The sequence below is a fragment of the Musca domestica genome, unplaced genomic scaffold (assembly GCF_030504385.1).
Source record: "Musca domestica strain aabys unplaced genomic scaffold, Musca_domestica.polishedcontigs.V.1.1 72, whole genome shotgun sequence".
NCBI lineage: Eukaryota > Metazoa > Arthropoda > Insecta > Diptera > Muscidae > Musca > Musca domestica.
The window spans coordinates 570,074-589,724 of NW_026712388.1; the positions used below are offsets into that span (position 1 = coordinate 570,074).

Below are 19,651 nucleotides of genomic sequence, written 5' to 3' on the forward strand. Positions count from 1 at the left end.
TTTTTTACTTGTTTTTTTTTAAATTTTTTTTGTGAAAAATAATCGGATTTTTATATGTTTTCTTATACGAAGCCAATCTGAGGTTATTATGATTTGCATTTTTCAAAACATTTAAAAATTCAAATAATTTTTCATCGAAAATTTTCAATTCCCAAATTGATTTGACAGATCATTGTCCCAGCAGCTGTGTTCTTTTACCATGCTCTAAAGTCGCAAATGCTTTCCGCAATGGAGCTGTTTACACGTTGCATTCAAACAATTTGATAACTTGACAATTTTTACAGAGTAAATTTTCTCAAAAAGAATTGTTAAACTCTCATGCATCAACGCTTGGGAACATTGATATGTCAACATTTTAAAAACATTTTGTCAAAAATAAGTAGATTTTTATATGTGTTCTTATACGACGCAAATCGGAGGTTATTGTCTTTTTTCAACAATTTTTACAAATTTCATTATTTTTTCATTCAACATTTTCTATTCCAAAATCGGTTTGACAGTTCATTGTCCCAGTAGCTGTGTCGATGCAACTACCTGTGTTCTACCATGGTAGCTCAGTAATGTCAAGTGAATTGCTATTTCATTTAATTTAATGGACTTTGGGTTATCAAATAGCATTTTGTTATAAATGTTGTCACCAATATGTGTTAAGCCTGTTCTATAATTGACATATTTGTATGGTTTCAATTGTATTTCAACATTTGATCAGGAAATTGATCTAACTGGATTGGACTGGTTTGGTTGGATTCTGTATATCACTTTCATTGTATTCAGGCAGAGTTTTTTTTTCTGTTTTTAAGACGTACTGCCCTTTTCTGACACTGTCTTGGTACTCTATCTGGTTTAAGTAGTAGAACCAATATACTACTTCTGTCCTATTTCGGAATCCTGGAATATATTCCGGTCATACATCTCATTTAAACTTTTATGATTTCCTTTATAGTTTTCCTTTTTTAGATATTTCAAAAATAGATTAACATTGGAATTTATCATTTTTTTAGTTTAGTTCTGCTTAAATTAACGGAATTGACAAAATTTCCAAAATCCATGAACAAGTTCAATTTAGTTTTATATAAGACATATATACATATACAAAAATATATACATTTTTAGGTGCTAATAAGTACAGACATACTCAACTACTTAACGTATTTTAGTTCATCATCAAAAAAAATATTTTTTTTTTTTACCAAAATGAAAATAGTTTACAAAATTTTATTTTATAAACAAATAAAACTTGATTAAGTAGAAATTAAAACCACATATTAATACATTCATCCATAATACGTAAAAATTATTTATTTATAATAAAACCAAATAGTTGTAAATGAAAAAAAAAGAAAAGCAACTACATTTCTTTTTTTAAACAAAGAACGAACCAAATTTTGTGTAATTTTGTCATAAAATAAAACATTAAATTAATGGAATAAATTAAAGCTTTGCAAAAAAAAATGTGTTGAATCATTGTTTCATTTTGTAGTGGATTTAAAGATTTAATTTATACTAATGAAGAAAACTCACTGGATTTATTAGATCCAGTGGCTTAATCTTGTGTGTTTAGATACACCCTTAGGACTTTATAAATGCCGGTCAGCTGATGTTAGTTTACGTATACATACACAATCAAAAGAGAATGCTCGATTTTTCAATCTTTCAACATTCTGAGTGAAATCTTTCAATTGCAGAATCCAAATTTTGTTTACTTTTCGAAATATTAAACAAAAATTGAATTTGTTTTTATTAAATTGACAAAATTTTAAATTTTACTAAAATAGTAGTTTTTTTGCCAGTAGTCGGCACCATTTTCCAATGCTCGGCAGCAAAAAAGTATTATTCAGTCAGTCAGCAAAAAAAAAAAATATTATTTTGTATATTCTTTATTTCAAATAGTATAAAACAATGCTATATTACTAATTCATTATTTGAAATTAATTTCGTTTTTAAATAGTGTTTTTTATTCAATTATCATTCTTAACCAAATATAGGTAGAAAATCAAGAATAGTATGGTTACCTTCAGTAACGTATGGATTTTCAATTAAAATAAAAATGAGATTTAATAAAAAAAGAAAAAAATTACCTTTCTTATATTTCTTTTTCCTTTAGATAGCCAACATTTTTTTTAAAAAAAATGCTTCCGTTGTCTAAAACCTCAAATAGCTGATTTAAAAAACCTTAATTTAGAAAAGTTGGTCAAAACTCAAAAACTATTTTTTTATTTGAGTAGTTTTTGGCCTTTTTTCATAATTTTCTCAAGTTTTGGTGAAATTGGTCAAAAATTACATTTTTCTAGTAATCGGCACCCCCTGCCGACTACTGGCAATTCTCTTTTTTTTCTGTTCCTAATGTCGGCTTTAAATAATATAACAGAAAAATTTTAATTTTTGTTTGTTTTTAAGCTATAAAATGATCTTTAGACTGTTATTTACTATTATTCCATTATTCTGATTCCAAAAGTATTAAATTTAATTTACTTAAATCGATTATTAAGTTGACACCATCACTAATTTTTTCTTTACAAACAAGCACCATCGCACCCGTTGGAAGACACTCACTGACAAAAACCGTTATTCTCTCGTAATAAATGATTGGCGCTCATTGTTTTTTTTTTACGGAAAGAGAGCAGAGAACACTGTTGACGTTTTTTTTGCAATTATTTCATTATTTGGTCAATTCTATTCTTAGTTTAAGTTTAAATTAACAAACTGCCGACTACTGGGTTATGCCAAACTTAGACGCACTTACCCTATAGAGACAATTGGTGTTGGAAAATAAGTATTTATTTACATTGAAGACCTTCTCCAAGGAAAATAATGCGTTTTAAACGGTCTGCTCTAGAGCTACAAGAATGTAAAAATGTTTACTACTATCATCGATTTTCCCTTTATGATATCAAAAAAATAGCAGATTCTAGCAGGTTTTGGAACAGTGCACATATTTATTATTCCGAGCAAATAAAATTTAACGTTTTCTTACCTTTTTTATCTTTATTTTGTTAAAAACAAAATTTGTTTTTTTTTTATTTTTGAAATTTTATTTTTCCAAAATTTCGACCATAATTTATGATCATCATCAGGGAATTGACTTAAATAAAAACAATAACAACGTTTGTTTATGAGTGGAGAACGATGGTAATGTTTACCAGGGGGTAAGGCAGGGAATACCTAGGTTTCGGAAAGAGCCACCAATCCTCATCAGTTCCCTTGTTTCTTGTCTGGGATATTCTCCCCAGAAGTTATTTAAAAAATAACTTCTATGACAAAAAAAATTTTTTACCCAAGTGACGAGATCGTAAGCTCAATAGAAGAGGAACAAAAGAATTACATAAAACTAAAATTCTTTTGGAAAATCTTCTAAATCTTACAACCGCACTTATAAACATTTACATCTTTCTCCACTTGTTATGCTTTCGTTCAACCTGAACGAAGTAACATAACCATGTAAGTTTGTTTTGTCTGTTACAACAAAAACCCCTTCGTCGACCGTGCCTGTGTCTATTAATAGAACAGTGTCTATTAATAGAACAGGTATTCCCTGCCTTACCCCCTGGTAAACAATAACAATCAAAGGCTTAATTCCAGTAGAATAGTTTTCTGCATGTTTTTATACAGGGTGAGACGTAAAAACTGAAACCAACTTCAGATTGCTATCATTTCTAAGCCACTCGTCCGACAGCTGTTAAAATTATTCCAGCAATTAAATGTGAATAAATCTTTTGTGTCTCGTACCATCGCTCGTTACCGTGATACTGGTACCGTAGCCCGACGTCAAGCAAGTGGACGGAAGAAAACAGCAACATCAGCAGAAAAGGTTCGAAAAGTAAAGAATGGCTCGTGAGCTGAACATATCACAATATTTCATTCGGCAAATATTGAAAGATGAACTCGGGGTAAAGCCATTGAAATTCCGAATTTGGTTTTCTCCGATGAGATTATATTCGTTATCCAGGAGTTTGTAAACAAACAAAATGATCGTGTTTACTTGCCAAAGTGGTCAGCCGAAAATGTGCACCTTCGGTTGGCCACCAGAACTCAAGCGCCGGCCATGGTGATGGTGTGGGCCGCCATAACAGCCGATGGTCGCTCTCCGCTCGTATTAATCGACCATGGCATCAGAATAAATGCCGAATATGGACACGCAAACATTTTGGCCGCAGACCTTGGACATTCCAACAGGACTCAGCACCAAAGAGGTCAGATTTACTTGCCAAAGAGGTCAACTGAAAATGTGCACCTTCGGTTGGCCACCAGAACTCAAGTGCCAGCCATGGTGATGGTGTGCGGCGCCATAACAGCCGATGGTCGCTCTCCGCTCGTATTAATCGACCACGTAAAGAAGGACGCAAACATTTTGGCCGCAGACCTTGCACATTCCAACAGGACTGCGTCAGATTTACTTGCCAAAGAGGTAGGAGCTGAAAATGCGCAACTTTGGTTGGCCACCAGAACTCAAGCGCCGGTCATGGTGTTGATGTGGGCCGACATAACCGCCGATGGTCGCTCTCCGCACGTATTAATCGATCGTGGCATCAGAATAAATGCCGAATATGGGCACGTAAACATTTTGGCCGCAGACCTTGGACATTCCAACAGGACTCAGCACGATAGCACTCAAGACGCGCCATCCAAGAATGGTTATAAAATGAGGTTCCTCGCATTATTTCCAGCGCACAATGGCCAACAAAATCTCCGGATACCAATCCGTTGGACTATTGTGTCTGGAGTATTTTGGAAAGCAAATTGTCGATCACCTCAAGCAAGCGCTTCGCCGGGAATGGGCCAAAATACCACAGAGCAACATTCGGGCAGCGTGTGACGCTTTCATTGTCCGTTTGAAGGCCCCAATTCGTGCCAAAGGTGACCAGTTCGAGCAAATCTAAACTTATTCTAAAATTTAATGCTATTTCCGACATATTTGGCTTTCATCCAATAAAATTTGAGAAAAAATTTAAAAATTATGGCATTTGACTTTGATGCAGTTTTTTTATCTCACCCTGTACAAAATATTGTAATTTATGTCCCATATTGGCACGTGGAATGATAAGCCAGCCTTTGGATTCTCTAAAGAAATCTGTAAAAAGGGGTTCGTTAACACTTAACTACATGATGCATTAAATAATTAAAAGCTTCACACAATTATACAAGATTTGAATTGAATTTGAACTGGTTGTATTAAACAAAAAAAGAAAATATTGGATAAAAATATGATTTAAAAATTTCAGTCTATTTATATAGCTCCGGACAAGAGCATTTACAATATTTATTTTACTTAGCCACGAAATAAACGAAATGTCCTTGGTCGGAGCACTGTTTTTATTGTTGTTATTATTCGTAATAATAATACTCCTTAAATATTGTGAACGCGTCTGGTATTGGCGAAAACAAAATGTGGAACTGTTAAATATTTTCTCGGTCCTACAAAAAGCAACAAAAGACAAACCTCTCTATCGAATATTACAAAATATATATCAGGATATGTACGAGAAACGAGAATCATTCAAGGCTATTGAATTGGTACTCATTTCCGGTCTCTTTGTGCAGGATCAAAAAGCAATTGAACAAATTCTCGTTACACAATATGAGAGTTTTGCAGATCGTGGTTTATATGCGAATCCAAATGATCCCTTCCTAGCTAATATGGGTCGTTTAGAATACGATCAATGGAGGCATTTACGGCGTAAATTGCAACCCTGTTTTTCGGCGAACAGTACCAAAGCAATGTATCCTTTAATGCATCGAGTGTGTGGTGAATTTGTCCAGGTCCTCAGAGAATCTGTTACACAAAAACGCGATAATATCCTCGAAATGCGAGATTTATGTTCTCGTTTTGCTGTCGATGTCATTGGAAGTGTGGGCTTTGGTGTTGAGTGCAATAGCCTAAGAGATGTCAATGCAAAATTTCGCTACTTCGGTGATAAGGCGACCACAGAACATTTTCGTCCCCTATTACAATTCAAAACAAAATATTTGAATATCTTAAAAATATTCAATGTTAAATATCACAGCCAAGAGACTAGGGAATTTTTTACCCAACTTGTCAAAGAAACCATAGAATATCGTGAGAAATATGGAATACAACGTGCCGACTTTATGGATATTTTAATCAAAATTAAAAACGATCCTCAGGAATCGAAAAATTTCGAATTAACCTTGGATAGAATTGTGGGGGAAGTTTTCCTCTTTTTTACTGCCGGTTATAATACCACATCATCGGCTCTGTGTGAGGCTCTTTACGAATTGGCCAAAAATCCTGAAATTCAAGATAAGGCCCGCAGTCAAGTGATGGATATTTTGGATCGACATAACAATAATATAACGCTTGAGGCCGTCAAGGAAATGCGTTATATTAAACAAATTATAATGGGTAAGTTTGTTTGTGGACACCATGGTATAATCATTTACAAGGGTGGGTCATAGAAATCATTGGAATACAATTTTTAATGGCTCGTTTAGATACAAAATTATATCGAGATTAACCCACATTATCGGGATAAAATTGCTTGATGCGGATTTATTCAACCAGATTTACTATACAAAAATAGTTATACTCATTTTAAATTCGGTGCGAAATCTTCATAATAACAGAAAGCAGCACTGGGTTTTCTCATTGGCACTGCGCATGGTAGATGCATCAACGCTTGGGAACATTGATATGTCAAAAATTTTGAAATGCTTTTTTAAAAATAAGTAGAGTTTGACATGTTTTCTCACCAATCGGAGATTGTTATGATATTCGTTTTCAACAATTTTTACGAATTTGAATATCTTTTCATTCAAAATTTTCAATTTCAAGTTTAGTTTGACAGTTCATTGTCCCAGCAGCTGTGTCGATGCGAGTACCTGTATTCTTCTACCATTGGCACTGCAATTTACTCCAAAGTCGCAAATATGTCAGCCAAAGCGTTGTTTAATTGTTATTTAATAATTAAAATTAATTAATTTAATGTAATTTGTATAAAATTCGTTAATGTTTTCTTAATATACTTATGTAGATTGTTTCTTTTTAAGTCAATTACCTGATGATGATCATAAATTATGATCGAAATATCGAAAAAATAAAAAACAATTTTTTTAAATTTCGCCAGACCTCGAGCCAAAATAATAAATGATCATAAATTATGATCGAAATATCGAAAAAATAAAAAACAATTTTTTTAAATTTCGCCAGACCTCGAGCCAAAATAAATATAAAGAAGATAATAAACTTCAAATGTTATTTACTCGGGATAATACATTGCATGGTAGAAGAATATAGGTAGACGCATCGACACAGCTGCTGGGACAATGAACTGTCAAACCAATTTTGGAATTAAAAATGTTAAATGAAAAATTATTTAAATTTTTAAAAATTGTTGAAAAACACGAATTCTAATAACCTCCGAATGACGTCGTATAAGAAAAAAAATTTAAAAATCTACTTATATTTGAAAAAACATTTATATTTTTTGTCATATCAATGCTCCCAAGCTTTGATGCATCTACCTGTATTCTTCTGCCATGAAAACCTGCAAGAATCTAATCATATCGATATCATCTACTATGTTTGCAATTTTTTTCGATAACATAAAGGGAAAATCGGTTATCGTAGTAAACATTTTTACATTCTTGCAGTTTTGGAACTGGAAGATGCGTTATTTTCCATGCAGACGGTCAGCAATTGGCCTGTTTCAGAACTTCAAGAAGACTCTTACTTCAGAGTTGTGTTTTTCAAACGTTGTAAACCTGCCAAACCTTGTAAAAGATTTTATCATAGTCGGAACATGCTATTAATTCATTTTAATGATAATTAATTTTAATAATGATTTTTTAATTTAGAAACCCTACGAAAATATCCCCTACTCTTTGCCGTATCGAGATATAGCCGCCGTGCCTGCACACTACCAACCACAAATGGTTCTCTGAATATTGAACCAAATACTTTATTACTCATTCCCAGTCATGCCGTCAACAATAATCCCGAATTTTACCCCGAACCAGATATATTCCAACCTGAGAGGTTTGATAAAGATGTCAAACGCCCAGCCTGCACTTATCTCTCATTTGGTGAGGGACCTAAGGCTTGTCCGGCCATTAATTTTAGTTATATTGAAATGGTATGTTGTTTAGCTACACTGTTACGTCATTTTCGTTTTTCCACTTGTGAGAAGACACCAAAGGAATTACTGTTCAACAAGGAAATGTTACGTTTAAGTGTTGAAAATATATTTTTAAAAGTGGAGCCATTAAATAAATGAAAAAAAAAATTGAAATATATGCTTTTTATTTTCATTAAACTAGACAAGCTTGAGTAAAACTATGAAAGGCAACGATACATAAGATGCTTGTTATTATAACAAAGCATATTAATGCCAAATGACAGACGTTTTTAAGTAAACTTAATATTAATTGTCAATATTTTCACAAACGAAACATTTGTTCTATTCCAGAACGTGCAAGAATCTACAAGTTTTGCAATTATTATTTTCGATATCATAAAGGAAATATCTGTTAGCCCAGTAAAAACTTTTACAATCTTGCATTTCTGGACAAATCATATTTTATTGCTGAATATAAACCTATTTAAAGAACCATATGTTTCCCCACGGCATTATGGCTGTTTCGATTCTTCCCGCAATTAATCGATTATTTCTAGTCGATTTCTGCATCCCTACTTTGCAAATGACAGCCTACAACAACAACAACTATAAACAAAACAACCAATGAATCCTTTCTAGTTTAGTTGCTTTTTATAATTATCTATTTTTAATGAATAAAGAAGCATAAGCAATAAAAAGGAACAAAAAAACGTGTTCTTGTCCCTTCTAATTAAGTAAATCGGGCAAATTGAGCGTATTCCTTCCCTTATTTCCGGATAAAATTGCCAGTTTTAGAAGTGATATGGTTAGAATTATTAATTTACACAAAAAGGACATAAAATTGTTTTATTGAGTTCATCGAGTATACCAAAAAATTTTGTAATACACATTTTTTCGCACAGCTGCAAGTGAGTATTGTCAAAAAAGGGCTTAATATATTCAATTTATGTTATATTTTATTAAATTGTGGGCATATTTTAAATAATTTTGTGATTGAATTAATTATCGTAGGAATTCGATGGATATGAAAAGTGTAATATTGCGTGTACAATTAAAAGCTTAGTTTTTTGTGGCATAACAAGTTTTTTCTCAGTCATTCATGATTGGTACTGTATAGAGGGGGCTTTGTATCAGAAATAGCGCGGCAAATTACAAACGGCTGTAGAACAAAGGATATGTTAATAGTGTGAAGTAAAAATGACTAAATAGGGAATATACTATCTTTTGAATTAATCTTATTTATTAATTTTTTAATGACCTTATTTAAAAATACTTGAACAACCAAATATAAAAAATAAATAGCAATTTTTTTTACTTTTTAATGTTTGTTTTAATATATGTTTTATGTATATAATTATTTACTACAATTTTGGAATATTTCATATTTTATTATTTTTTTAATCTCCTTGAATTTTAATAATAATGAAAAATAATACTGAATAGATATAATATTTCAATCCTAATCATGTATAATCGTGATTAGGGTGATCAAAGATTGTTATTTAACTGCAACATTTGTAAAAAGTAATCCGGTAAAAGATTCTAAAATTGTCTCTTTTCGCGCCAAAAAAAAAGTTCAAAGTTAAATCAAAACCGTATACAGTTCTGTGAAGAATTTTAAAAACGCTTTAGAATCTAAACATTCTAAAACACACATTTATTTTTCTCCGGCAGTCGACATATATTATGGCCTTACAACTCAATTCATATCTTAACAAGAAGACATGGGTATATTCTTTAAAATGTAAACCTTTTTTAATTCACTAGAACAATGATGGCATGCTTTAAGATTATTATTTAACTGCAACAATTTCAAAAATAATCTGATAAGATGTTCTATAATTTGCCTATTTCGCGCCATAGAATTTCAAACTTTACACTTTTTATACCAAGTTTTAAAGAATTTAAAATATATTCCCTATAGTTTTTAAAACACACATTTATTTTTCTCCTGCAGTCGACATACATTATGGCCTTACATCTCAATTCATATATTAACACAAACCACAGTAGTCACAACGGCAACAATACAAATAATATTAACAAAAATGTTGGTCTTCCCCTGACGATAATACCGCTCACCGAAGATGTCCTCCAGCGGCAACAGGCTTCGGTAAGAACGGTAATTAAAAAGAATACACCGGATCTTACATTTCATTGTATGTGTTGTGAGGAGTATTTTGTTAATCCCTTTCATATGTATGAACATTTGAATACCAAACATGCTGACTTACCTGTACCACAAGAAGAATCAGAAGAAGAACTAGAGGATGGTAAAGATTACAGTTGGGTTTTTGAGCCCGTATGTGAGCTAGTGGCCGAGGATAGCGGCCAGGGACAGGAGGATCAAGATCGAAAGAAAACGCAAGCAAACAATGTGGAGGCGGAGAACGATGATGATTCTTCATCATCATCGGATTCAGATTCGGATGATGATGATTCAAGTTCTACAACATCGTCTTCATCATCTAGTTCCTCGTCCGATTCCAGTTCAGATTCAAATCCAACTCAAGATGAGACCACAAGAGATGCCCCGGAGCTGCAACAATTCAATGTGGATGAAGAACAGACCACAATGGAAGGTATCGAAGAGGGGGCCTATGAAGAAGTTGAAGCCGAGTCTCAATACTCATCCAATTCGCAAAGTGGTACATTTAATGGTCTACACCTTCAGACAGGCGATTCTAGGGAGTCTACTTCCATATTACTTTTAAATCCTGCCGCAAATACAACCATAACTCCGGTAATGCCGACTGTGAAAAGAGGACGGGGACGTAGGAGTGCTGCCCAGCAGGCTGCCATAGAAATGTCTTCCCTGATTAGTGGTGAGCCCAAATGCTTCCAATGTAGCCACTGTGAGGCATCGTTTCCCAGTGCTGGTGATTTATCTAAGCATGTTCGCTGTCACATTAGCAACAAGCCTTTCCAGTGTTCCATTTGTGAGAAAACTTTCACGCACATTGGCAGTTTAAACACCCACATACGTATCCACAGTGGTGAAAAACCATATAAATGTGAACTATGCTCCAAGGCCTTTACCCAGTCCAGCAGTCTTATGGTCCATGTTCGTTCGCACTCCATTAAAAAACCCCATCAATGTCATTTGTGTGATAAGGGCTTTGTGAACTCCACATCGTTGGCCATACATTTGAAAAGTCACAGCACCGGAGAAGCGCCACTCAGTTGCAACGAATGCGACAAGACTTTTAAACATGAATCTCAATTAAAGGAACATATGCGCATGCATAGCCTATCGCTGGTCTATCAATGTTCCATATGTCGTCAAGCCTTTGCCACCTCATCGGAGCTGGTACAACACATGAAATGCCACATGGGTGAGAAGCCGTTTACATGTTCCATTTGTGACCGTTCATTTACTCAATCGGGCAGTCTCAACATTCACATGCGCATCCACACCGGAGAGAAACCTTTCGTTTGTAAATTTTGTAATAAATCCTTTACCCAAGCTTCCAGTTTAAGTGTCCATCTAAAAATACACTCTGGGGAGAAACCATTCCCCTGTCACATTTGTGGTAAATCTTACAGTCAAGCAGCCTATCTGAATAAACACATTCAAAAGCATTTGGATGCACAGAAAGGAGGGCCAGAAATAAAAACAGAACCCAAAGAAACATTGTTGTGTATAGTGTGCGGCGAACTTCATAAGGACTCCAATTCGTTGGCTTTGCATGTTACCAGGAAACATGCGGCTTTGTTGAATAACATGCGTGAAACGGAAAATGTCGAAATTAGCGAAGAAGAACGTAGAAGACAGGAAGAAATGTATATGCAACAAATACAGGCCTTGATGTTGTTGCAACAGCAGCAACAACAACTGATGATGAGACCTGCGGAACAGATTCACAATCCATCGACAAATGTGGAAAATATGAATGGAACGCAGGAGATCCATGAGGAAGAAGCCAATGAATCAGAAGAAGAAGAAGTGGAACAAAACCAACAAGAATTAAGAAATGAACAACAACAAGAAAATGGGGAAACGGAAATGCCAGATGAAAACAACGGCCAGAATTTAGAACACATCAATCAAAGTCAAACAAGTTCAAATTATAATAGTGATAATGAATCTATCAATCATCAAGAGAACGAGTCCAACAATGCGAATCAATTTTCATACGATAATTTCAATGAACAATTAAATTCCAATGAAAATAACAGTATGGAACAAGAGACCTATGATGAAGATGCTGCATCAAATTACGGTGGATCATCTGGAAGTGAACAGGAAAACAGATCACCCGAACAACAATACAATGGACAAGAACAACCCCGCTACAATGATCAAGAAGATCAAAAAAGCAACGATTATTTTCAAACCAATACAAATGGCCTTACAATGGAGAACTTTTCAGAAACCGAGGATGGCGAAGAGGAGGAGGAGGGATACAGTGAAAATGAAGAAAATAATGATATTCAGAATCCCGTGACATTTAATAACAATAATCGTAATGGTACACCAACATTGTCCTTACCGGAGGGTCTTCAGATGGACGCCGAAGAGGAGCACGATGATGACGACTTACATCAAGATATTGAAATGTCTGAATATCCATTTATTGATGATACAAAATTTGATTTTTACGATGATTATGCGGCAGAGGAAGAAGTTGAAACCGAAGAATAAAGTTGCATCATTATATTTTTAGGATTTCTTCAAAGTATTTAAAACAAAAATTTAAATATTTTTTGTCAGTATTGAAAAAAATGTTCCACGTATATATTCCATTTTATATGGAAGTTTCAATTAAGGCTGCTAATATATTTTGTAATCCAAAAAACGATTATATTTTTTATTTTAATTTTCAAAGAGTATTAAGCATTGTAAATTTAAGCATAGATTTTAAAATAAAAAAAGTATTTTGAAATAAGTAAAATTTGTATTATTGTTGTGTTTTCGATGATGCCTTGGAATTTTACATGATTGAATAATTACTTTAAAATATGTTTCTAAACTCTCCCTAGAACTATGCAAATGTTTGCATCGCCTTAAATACAGCTATGATATTTATGGTAAACAGAAATATGTTATCCCAGAATTAAGCTAATGCTAGTTATAAAACGGATTATATGTGACCCAATGGGCACGATTTTGTTCCTGTTCACTTTTATGAGAAGTAAACAAAGATTTGAAGACATCGCTGGCCTTGGGATCTTTGGCAACACTGTAGTCAGTTTTCAAACGCTTCAGCTCTGGATCCTGCATGGCATCTGAGGCTGCTCCCAAACGTTTGGGATTTGCCACCAACTTTGAAACGGGTTTTGTACCATTAGTTACACTACTAGCCGCTTTGCTAGTAGAAGGCAAATCATCGGTCTTCTCCTCTTTAACTTTATCCGCCTCTGGTGCATTATTTGTATTTGTTTTATCTTTCTTTTCCTTTTTATCCTTTTTACTTGCTTTCTTTTTTGCCAAACGCATATCAATTTTAGCCTGCATCAATTCCAAATCATCATCATTGCCATTTAATACAATAACATCTTCGACACCAAATTGCTGTTGACACACTGGACAAGCACCTGCCGAACTTCCCTTGATTTCTTTTAATGCTCTCTCTGACATGACACAGCCACAAGACCACATGCCAATGAAACGAAATTTTCCAGACATTTCCAACCCGGTTAGTTTGCAAATATATGGAGCATGACTGGTGTCTAGTAAACCTTCGGATTTCTCTGTTTCAGTATATGCTGGATTGGGAGTCAAATTGAGCTGTTTGATATCCTTGAGATTTTTGATGTGTTTAGCCACATCGGGCATTGTTTCCTTCTCCAACAAGCGTTCGATAACATTTTGTTTGGAATACAATCGTCCCAGGCCACACATTACTATTGGTTCCTGTAGTCGCTGCTGTGTTATGGCGCAATGTCTCCAACGGAACTCGCGTTCCGAATCCTTGTCTTTCTGTAACAGAGAAAACGTAAAACAAAGTTGGAAATAGTGTGTGCCCTTACCTGTTCTGGCTTCTTTTTGAGACGCACCAACTCATCACGTCTTGGTATAGTTCCACCATCACATCCCATATTGAAGTTTTTGAGTAATATACTATTATTTCTGCGTCTATTATGATTTATATGATTTATTTATCTTTTTTTTTCTTTGCTAGATGTATTTTTCACTCAATGTCTATGTTTCACAGTAAGTAGCTTCTGTATATGTCACGATATTAATCTCTTACTTAAATGGCGGCGCAAACCGATTGTCAAATTACATGTATGGGAAATATCAAATCGTGTAACAACCAAACAAAGCCTCTTTAAAACATAAGAATAAATCTTCATGTAGGATGTTAACCCTAAAAAGGACTAATGTAAACATACTAAAGGCTCAATTTTTTGACAAAATTAAGACATAATGAGAGTTATAAAAAAAAGTTATATTAATTCATGGTACAGCCATTGCTCAACTACAAAGTAACCAGAAAAATTCAACTTTATACCAGAGTATTATAGTATCCAATAGACTTTCGGCACTTATAAAAACATTTTCCCAAGTCTTGCATATCAAATGTTGAAAGGCAAGGAAGAGTGCTCGGAAAAATGGCTCTTATTTAATTTCCCTTTTTCCATCTCTTTTAAAACACACACACTTTTTCACACTACATATTAGGTGACACTATGTAACGGGATGTTATTCCAATCTAATCAATTGCCCTATGTTTTAAGTTAAAATAAAACAATTTCCCAGATAGGACCTTTTATATGCATGTAAATGTAAACAAAAATCACCTGTTGTATACATTGTGCCATATGGTGAACAAACAGCTGTTGCGGCGAGTTAACTCTTCTACTTATACATTTCGACGCCGCCTCGCCGAAATCGTCCCACTTCGTTGTCTGCATCCGTCTTTCGGCACAATTTTATTTATTTACAAACAAATTGAAAAATACTTCGAATATTATCACAAAATGCCGGACCATTTACATTGGTCATATCCGGATATACCGGAACAATTCAAGTAATTTACATTTACAATTAAAAATGCTCTCCTTATTTAAACTCCTTACACTTTCCGCAGTAAAATTCTTTTTCAAGATGACAAGAAGCTGGTGATTGTTGGAGTTATTGGAAAGTCAGCATTTCCTGACTGCAATAAAATGGCAGCATTGGACGTTTTAGGTTGTCATCCAAGTACAATAAAACATGATCCTCGAGAGGTAAAGCAATTGTGATTTATATTCCTGGCATAATGTTTGAAGCCTTTATGCTTTCTCGCCTAGGGACAAATTCAATTTTACTACAACCCTTTGGAAACGATATTATATTTACATTTTGAAACTTCCTATGATTCTGCATGTATGCAAAAAATGTTATTGGAAGATTTGGAAAAGCAACGATTTGAAGATTTCTTAACATTCAACCAGAAGGTGCGTAGTCGTTTTGCTCGCATGTTCCTGTTTGCCACGCAGGTTTGTCACTTGATTGTTTTCGTGGAGTTGAGTGTTACGTTTGATGCTTCATTGTTGGGTGTCTTCAAGGCATTGAAGATTATAAGGTAAGGAGTTTGTAAATAAACTGTGTATAAGTCTATGTAAAAATCTCATAATTTATTAATTTTTCTCAAATTCAGAGATCGCCATGTGTTAAAATTCTTTCCAAAACTGTTAAAGAATTCCAATACAGGCTTCATCCTGGGCAAACCGGCTCGTCTTTGCTCACCCCGAGTTATTTTCTTATTTGAAAACTTACCCGATGGCCATGGTTAGTATTTTAAGAGATTTAATGTTAGATTATTAAAAAAAAAAATTTGGTTTGATCTTGCAGAGAAAACCAAAGATGCAATCTCAAAATTTGAATTCGATGTTGAGGATAATATTTACAAAATGCTACGTAATGAATTTATTGTGGTAAACAATAGCAACAATTCATTGTTTTCAATACCAGTCAATCTACGCTTTGTCTATTATAATTTAAATGAGAAGCTACGAGAAGATCCCTTAATAAAATCGGTAAATTTGCTCCAAGAGCTGTTGCACAAGCCTACTTTTACACAGGATGATGATGAGGAAGAAGATTTACTTCCATATAAGGTAGGTTGTTTAAAGTGGTGAAATATGTGTTTTTTCTAATTTTCTTTTGTTTCAGGGATTCGGAAAACCATTGTCCTTTAACAATGTAACCACAAAAACTGAATCCTCCGAAGATTTGTACATTAAAAATCGGAAATTTATAGATTTACTCAAGGATCATGTAGAACAGGCCTTTAAAACGGGATTCAATGACAACCTTACCAAATTCAAAGGAAAACATCACTTTGTGGTATACCATTATTGGATGATCATTTAAACGTCTATTCCATAAATGTTATTATTTACAGCTTTTAAATTTTAAATCATGGTATGAAATATTCAAAATGTTGCATAAACTATTTATTGAGAATCCTGATAATGCTGATTTTGAGGCTAATGATCCAGATTATGTGAGCATTAAGTAAATATTCTTTAATATAGTATTTTAATATTTTTTCCACTTTATGTTACAGAAAGCTTATTTGGAAAATTTCGATAAAATATTGAACTATGATAGCGAGTAAATCCCCTAAACTTAAACTACGTAATAATTTACTAAAACTTACCATCTTTTTTGTATAGATTTTTCAAAGCCTGCTGTGATATTGGCCTGCAAAAAGCATTTGCAATGTATAATAACCCAACTTTAACCTACTACAGTGCGACGGTGCACAAAAAACTGGTATGTTAAGTAGATATTTATGTTAAACATATATCATTTTTTAATGTATTGTTCTGCCTCCAAATATTAGGTCGAGGAAGCCGTTGCTTTATATATGAAATATGCCCGAGGCTCTGATAAAACTACAAATGAATTAAAGCTACGAGAAATGTGCGAATCCTGCTGGAGGAATGGAAAAGAACAGTGTGAATATCCAAGTTTAAGAGGGAATCCCTGTGCCAGACCCAAACACATTGCCAAAGATCCCACAGAGCATTCTAGTGGCTTGATATTTATATCGGCTTGTAATTGTGGCAAAATCCAGGGACGACGTGAAGACCCCTACAGCACAAGGCATGCTAATTATGAATTTTATGAATATATGGCCAGCAATTGTAATTTATGTGCCAAAGTGAAACGCATCAACTTTGCGGTGTTTGAACCATCCATTAACGACTACCGGGCTGCTGAATTTGAACGGGGATTTCCAAAATTACCCATGCGTAAAAATACAGACATGGATGAACATTCGATACATAGTTATTCCGATGAAGAACAATTCCCCATAAATAATTCCCAACCATTGGCCGCTTCCCAGCGTACCCTCACCAATCTTAGTCTCTCGACATCAATGGATAAAATGAACAAAATCGATAAAGATCAGGATAATGAAGATGACGATGATGAAGAAAATAGTTCGGATGAATCGGTAAATGAACTTATTTTAAAGGTGAAAGAAAACGATGCCATCACCGAAGAAACAACAGAACGCACAATATATCGTCAACCTTCCACTACAGAATATTTACCCGGTATGATGCATACTCAAAGTCCGATTGGCTTATTACCACAATTTCCCAGTTGGTCATTGTGTTGTGTTGGTGCCAGTTCGGTCTACAGTCACAATCATGGACTTCAGGAACATTTCCAATCTGGATTTTTATCTGGTTCCAATTTTCTCCTGCCCTGGGATGTTCAAGTACGCCTGGAACATTCAGCCCAATGGGCGTATGAAAAAACACGCTATCGTAAAATGGGTGAAGTTTTTGTTTTGAAAATTTTCGTTGGATTCGAATATGAATGTCCGAGGGGACATCGTTTTATGATGTCAGCTCCGGATAAAATTCTAAGGGGAGGTTCAGGTGAGTTGTACCAATCTAATTTAAGGAACACATTCTCGGAAATTGTTTTCTAAGCCATAGTAGAGTTTTAAACAGTATTTTTCAAGGCACGACAGAGCAAATAAATGGGGATTTTTAAGAATATTTTTTCAAGCCTTCTGTCTTATTTATCCTTAAATCATTTGCATTTTTTAGGTATTTTACGAGACAGTGGAAGCAAGGTAGTCTACAATAATATGCCCCTATATTTCCCATGTCCCTGTCGGACGAAAAAATTCGATGTTGCCCAACTGATGCGCATTCATGTTGTCACGCCAAAGGCTCCTGTGAATGTTTCCTTGGATCCCAAAGTTCGTACCGGTGATGGAGATTATGTTTTTGTCTTGGGCTGTGAGCCCAAATTGACACAAAGTGCATACTGGATGTTACGTCTTCCCTATATATACGAAGGCGATGATGGCCCGATACCAACGCCAACGGAAATTACAGCCGCCAATGCTCTGAACTATGGTTGTTTAATGGCAGGTATGTTTGGAGTAAGTGAAGTTGAGGCTGATGAATAATGATGATGGACTTATTTTGTAGTTAAAGATTGAGATTTTGTTATAAATTAAGAATAAATATTATATAAACTAAAATTGATTCAAAAATACAGAAATACATCAATTTTTGGACTGAGTCCAAAATTAGATACAATATTTATCACTAAATAATTTGTTCAAGTTTCTATCAGGTTCTTGAGGAGTTACTTTGCTTGTTTAACTAAAGTTATCTCAAACCAAAGAAACCAATTGAAGTAACTAGGTTTTCGGGATACGCCAACTATTTCCAGCGAATAGAAACGAAAGATTTAAAGTTTATTCTACATTATTTGTATTTATATTCTTCATAGGTCTTTGTTATGCTACTAAACAAACATTATAGATATGGGTCTATCGGAATAATAATCGTGGCTCTTTTCAAAATAAATCGCCGTCATTCCCTAGATTTGTGTTACTGATTTGTCTGTACTGGTTTGCATTTTGTTATTTGCAAAGAGTGGCAATTTTGGGCGCACATTCGCACAAAAGCTATCTTAGAATCTATACAAAAGAAATACATTTAATTTTAGGTATGTGTTCTTCAGTTCTGCAGGTGCTGCTTTTAGACTAGTGACAATCCAACATCGTTTTAAACATTTTCCGGTATGGCTTCTTCACAGCGATTTTTGTTCTTCAACAAATAGGAGGCCAAGAAGCTTATTGGATCTGGTGGTCGTTCTCGGGCAAGGGTTTGTAAGCCATGAAGTAGGATCGGTGCTACAGTTTGATCTAAATATTGTCGGGTGGGTAATGAATTTAAATCAGCACGGGGCTTCTTTTGCTGTGCATTATTGCCGGCGTTCGTGTTATTTCCAGTTAATTGTGGTTCGGCAGGAGGGGCAGCATTTTGATTGTTTTGACCTGCTTCCTTCTCCATAATGGCGCTTCAATATCAAGGAGGATAAAAATATCAATCAATTTGTAACTTTTATTCAACTTTATTTACTTACTTCGTGGATTATTATGTCCTTTTGGTCAAATTCAGGTCGAGAATCTCTCAAAACAATCGAAAAATATACAAATCAAGGCCAATATAAGGTCGGACACTTATTTTGACAACTATTTGACAATAAACTTTGTAGGTTTGGCATTATTGTGATTTGACTTGATACACATATAATTCCCCAATCGATTGCTATTGTGAATGATTACATTAAGTAAGTTTACTGGCGGCAAGTCTCTGCATGT

General features: G+C 34.3%; 4 protein-coding genes across 4 annotated transcripts; 2 read left to right on the forward strand and 2 right to left on the reverse strand.

Moving 5' to 3' along the window:
* Positions 1-5,242: 5,242 nt before the first annotated feature.
* On the forward strand, positions 5,243-8,233 carry LOC101887383 (cytochrome P450 6a8-like). Its single transcript, XM_011298353.2, has 2 exons — positions 5,243-6,361; positions 7,813-8,233. Exons 1-2 carry the CDS (start codon positions 5,287-5,289, stop codon positions 8,229-8,231), a joined length of 1,494 nt encoding a protein of 497 aa, XP_011296655.2. The 5' UTR covers positions 5,243-5,286; the 3' UTR covers positions 8,232-8,233.
* A 435-nt stretch (positions 8,234-8,668) lies between these two features.
* On the forward strand, positions 8,669-18,585 carry LOC101887723 (uncharacterized). Its single transcript, XM_059130300.1, has 17 exons — positions 8,669-8,877; positions 10,030-12,715; positions 13,661-13,711; positions 13,776-13,951; positions 14,005-14,128; positions 14,198-14,229; positions 14,856-15,049; positions 15,110-15,248; positions 15,312-15,586; positions 15,662-15,792; positions 15,856-16,121; positions 16,177-16,350; positions 16,409-16,510; positions 16,574-16,620; positions 16,683-16,782; positions 16,853-17,903; positions 18,078-18,585. Exons 1-17 carry the CDS (start codon positions 8,875-8,877, stop codon positions 18,443-18,445), a joined length of 5,919 nt encoding a protein of 1,972 aa, XP_058986283.1. The 5' UTR covers positions 8,669-8,874; the 3' UTR covers positions 18,446-18,585.
* On the reverse strand, positions 12,853-14,240 carry LOC101901347 (replication termination factor 2). Its single transcript, XM_005177715.4, has 2 exons — positions 14,046-14,240; positions 12,853-13,995 (listed from the first exon to the last, which is right to left on the reverse strand). The coding sequence occupies exons 1-2, from the start codon at positions 14,112-14,114 to the stop codon at positions 13,141-13,143; spliced, it is 924 nt and encodes a 307-aa protein (XP_005177772.2). The 5' UTR covers positions 14,115-14,240; the 3' UTR covers positions 12,853-13,140.
* A 146-nt stretch (positions 18,586-18,731) lies between the features above and the next one.
* LOC101901512 (protein dpy-30 homolog) lies at positions 18,732-19,595 on the reverse strand. The gene is made up of 2 exons (XM_005177716.4): positions 19,414-19,595; positions 18,732-19,347 (listed from the first exon to the last, which is right to left on the reverse strand). Exon 2 carries the CDS (start codon positions 19,338-19,340, stop codon positions 19,053-19,055), a length of 288 nt encoding a protein of 95 aa, XP_005177773.1. The 5' UTR covers positions 19,341-19,347; positions 19,414-19,595; the 3' UTR covers positions 18,732-19,052.
* Positions 19,596-19,651: the final 56 nt, after the last annotated feature.

Excerpts from the sequence above, each read along its gene's own strand:
- LOC101887383 (XM_011298353.2), top strand. The coding sequence starts at position 5,287 with ATGTCCTTGGTCGGAGCACTGTTTTTATTGTTGTTATTATTCGTAATA. Across the intron at positions 6,362-7,812 it reads TATTAAACAAATTATAATGG|AAACCCTACGAAAATATCCC; the intron begins GTAAGTTTGTTT and ends TTTTTAATTTAG.
- LOC101887723 (XM_059130300.1), top strand. Across the intron at positions 14,230-14,855 it reads CTCAATGTCTATGTTTCACA|CTGTTGCGGCGAGTTAACTC; the intron begins GTAAGTAGCTTC and ends GTGAACAAACAG. Across the intron at positions 16,351-16,408 it reads AAGGAAAACATCACTTTGTG|CTTTTAAATTTTAAATCATG; the intron begins GTATACCATTAT and ends TATTATTTACAG.
- LOC101901347 (XM_005177715.4), bottom strand. The coding sequence starts at position 14,114 with ATGGGATGTGATGGTGGAACTATACCAAGACGTGATGAGTTGGTGCGT. Across the intron at positions 13,996-14,045 it reads TCAAAAAGAAGCCAGAACAG|AAAGACAAGGATTCGGAACG; the intron begins GTAAGGGCACAC and ends TCTCTGTTACAG.
- LOC101901512 (XM_005177716.4), bottom strand. The coding sequence starts at position 19,340 with ATGGAGAAGGAAGCAGGTCAAAACAATCAAAATGCTGCCCCTCCTGCC.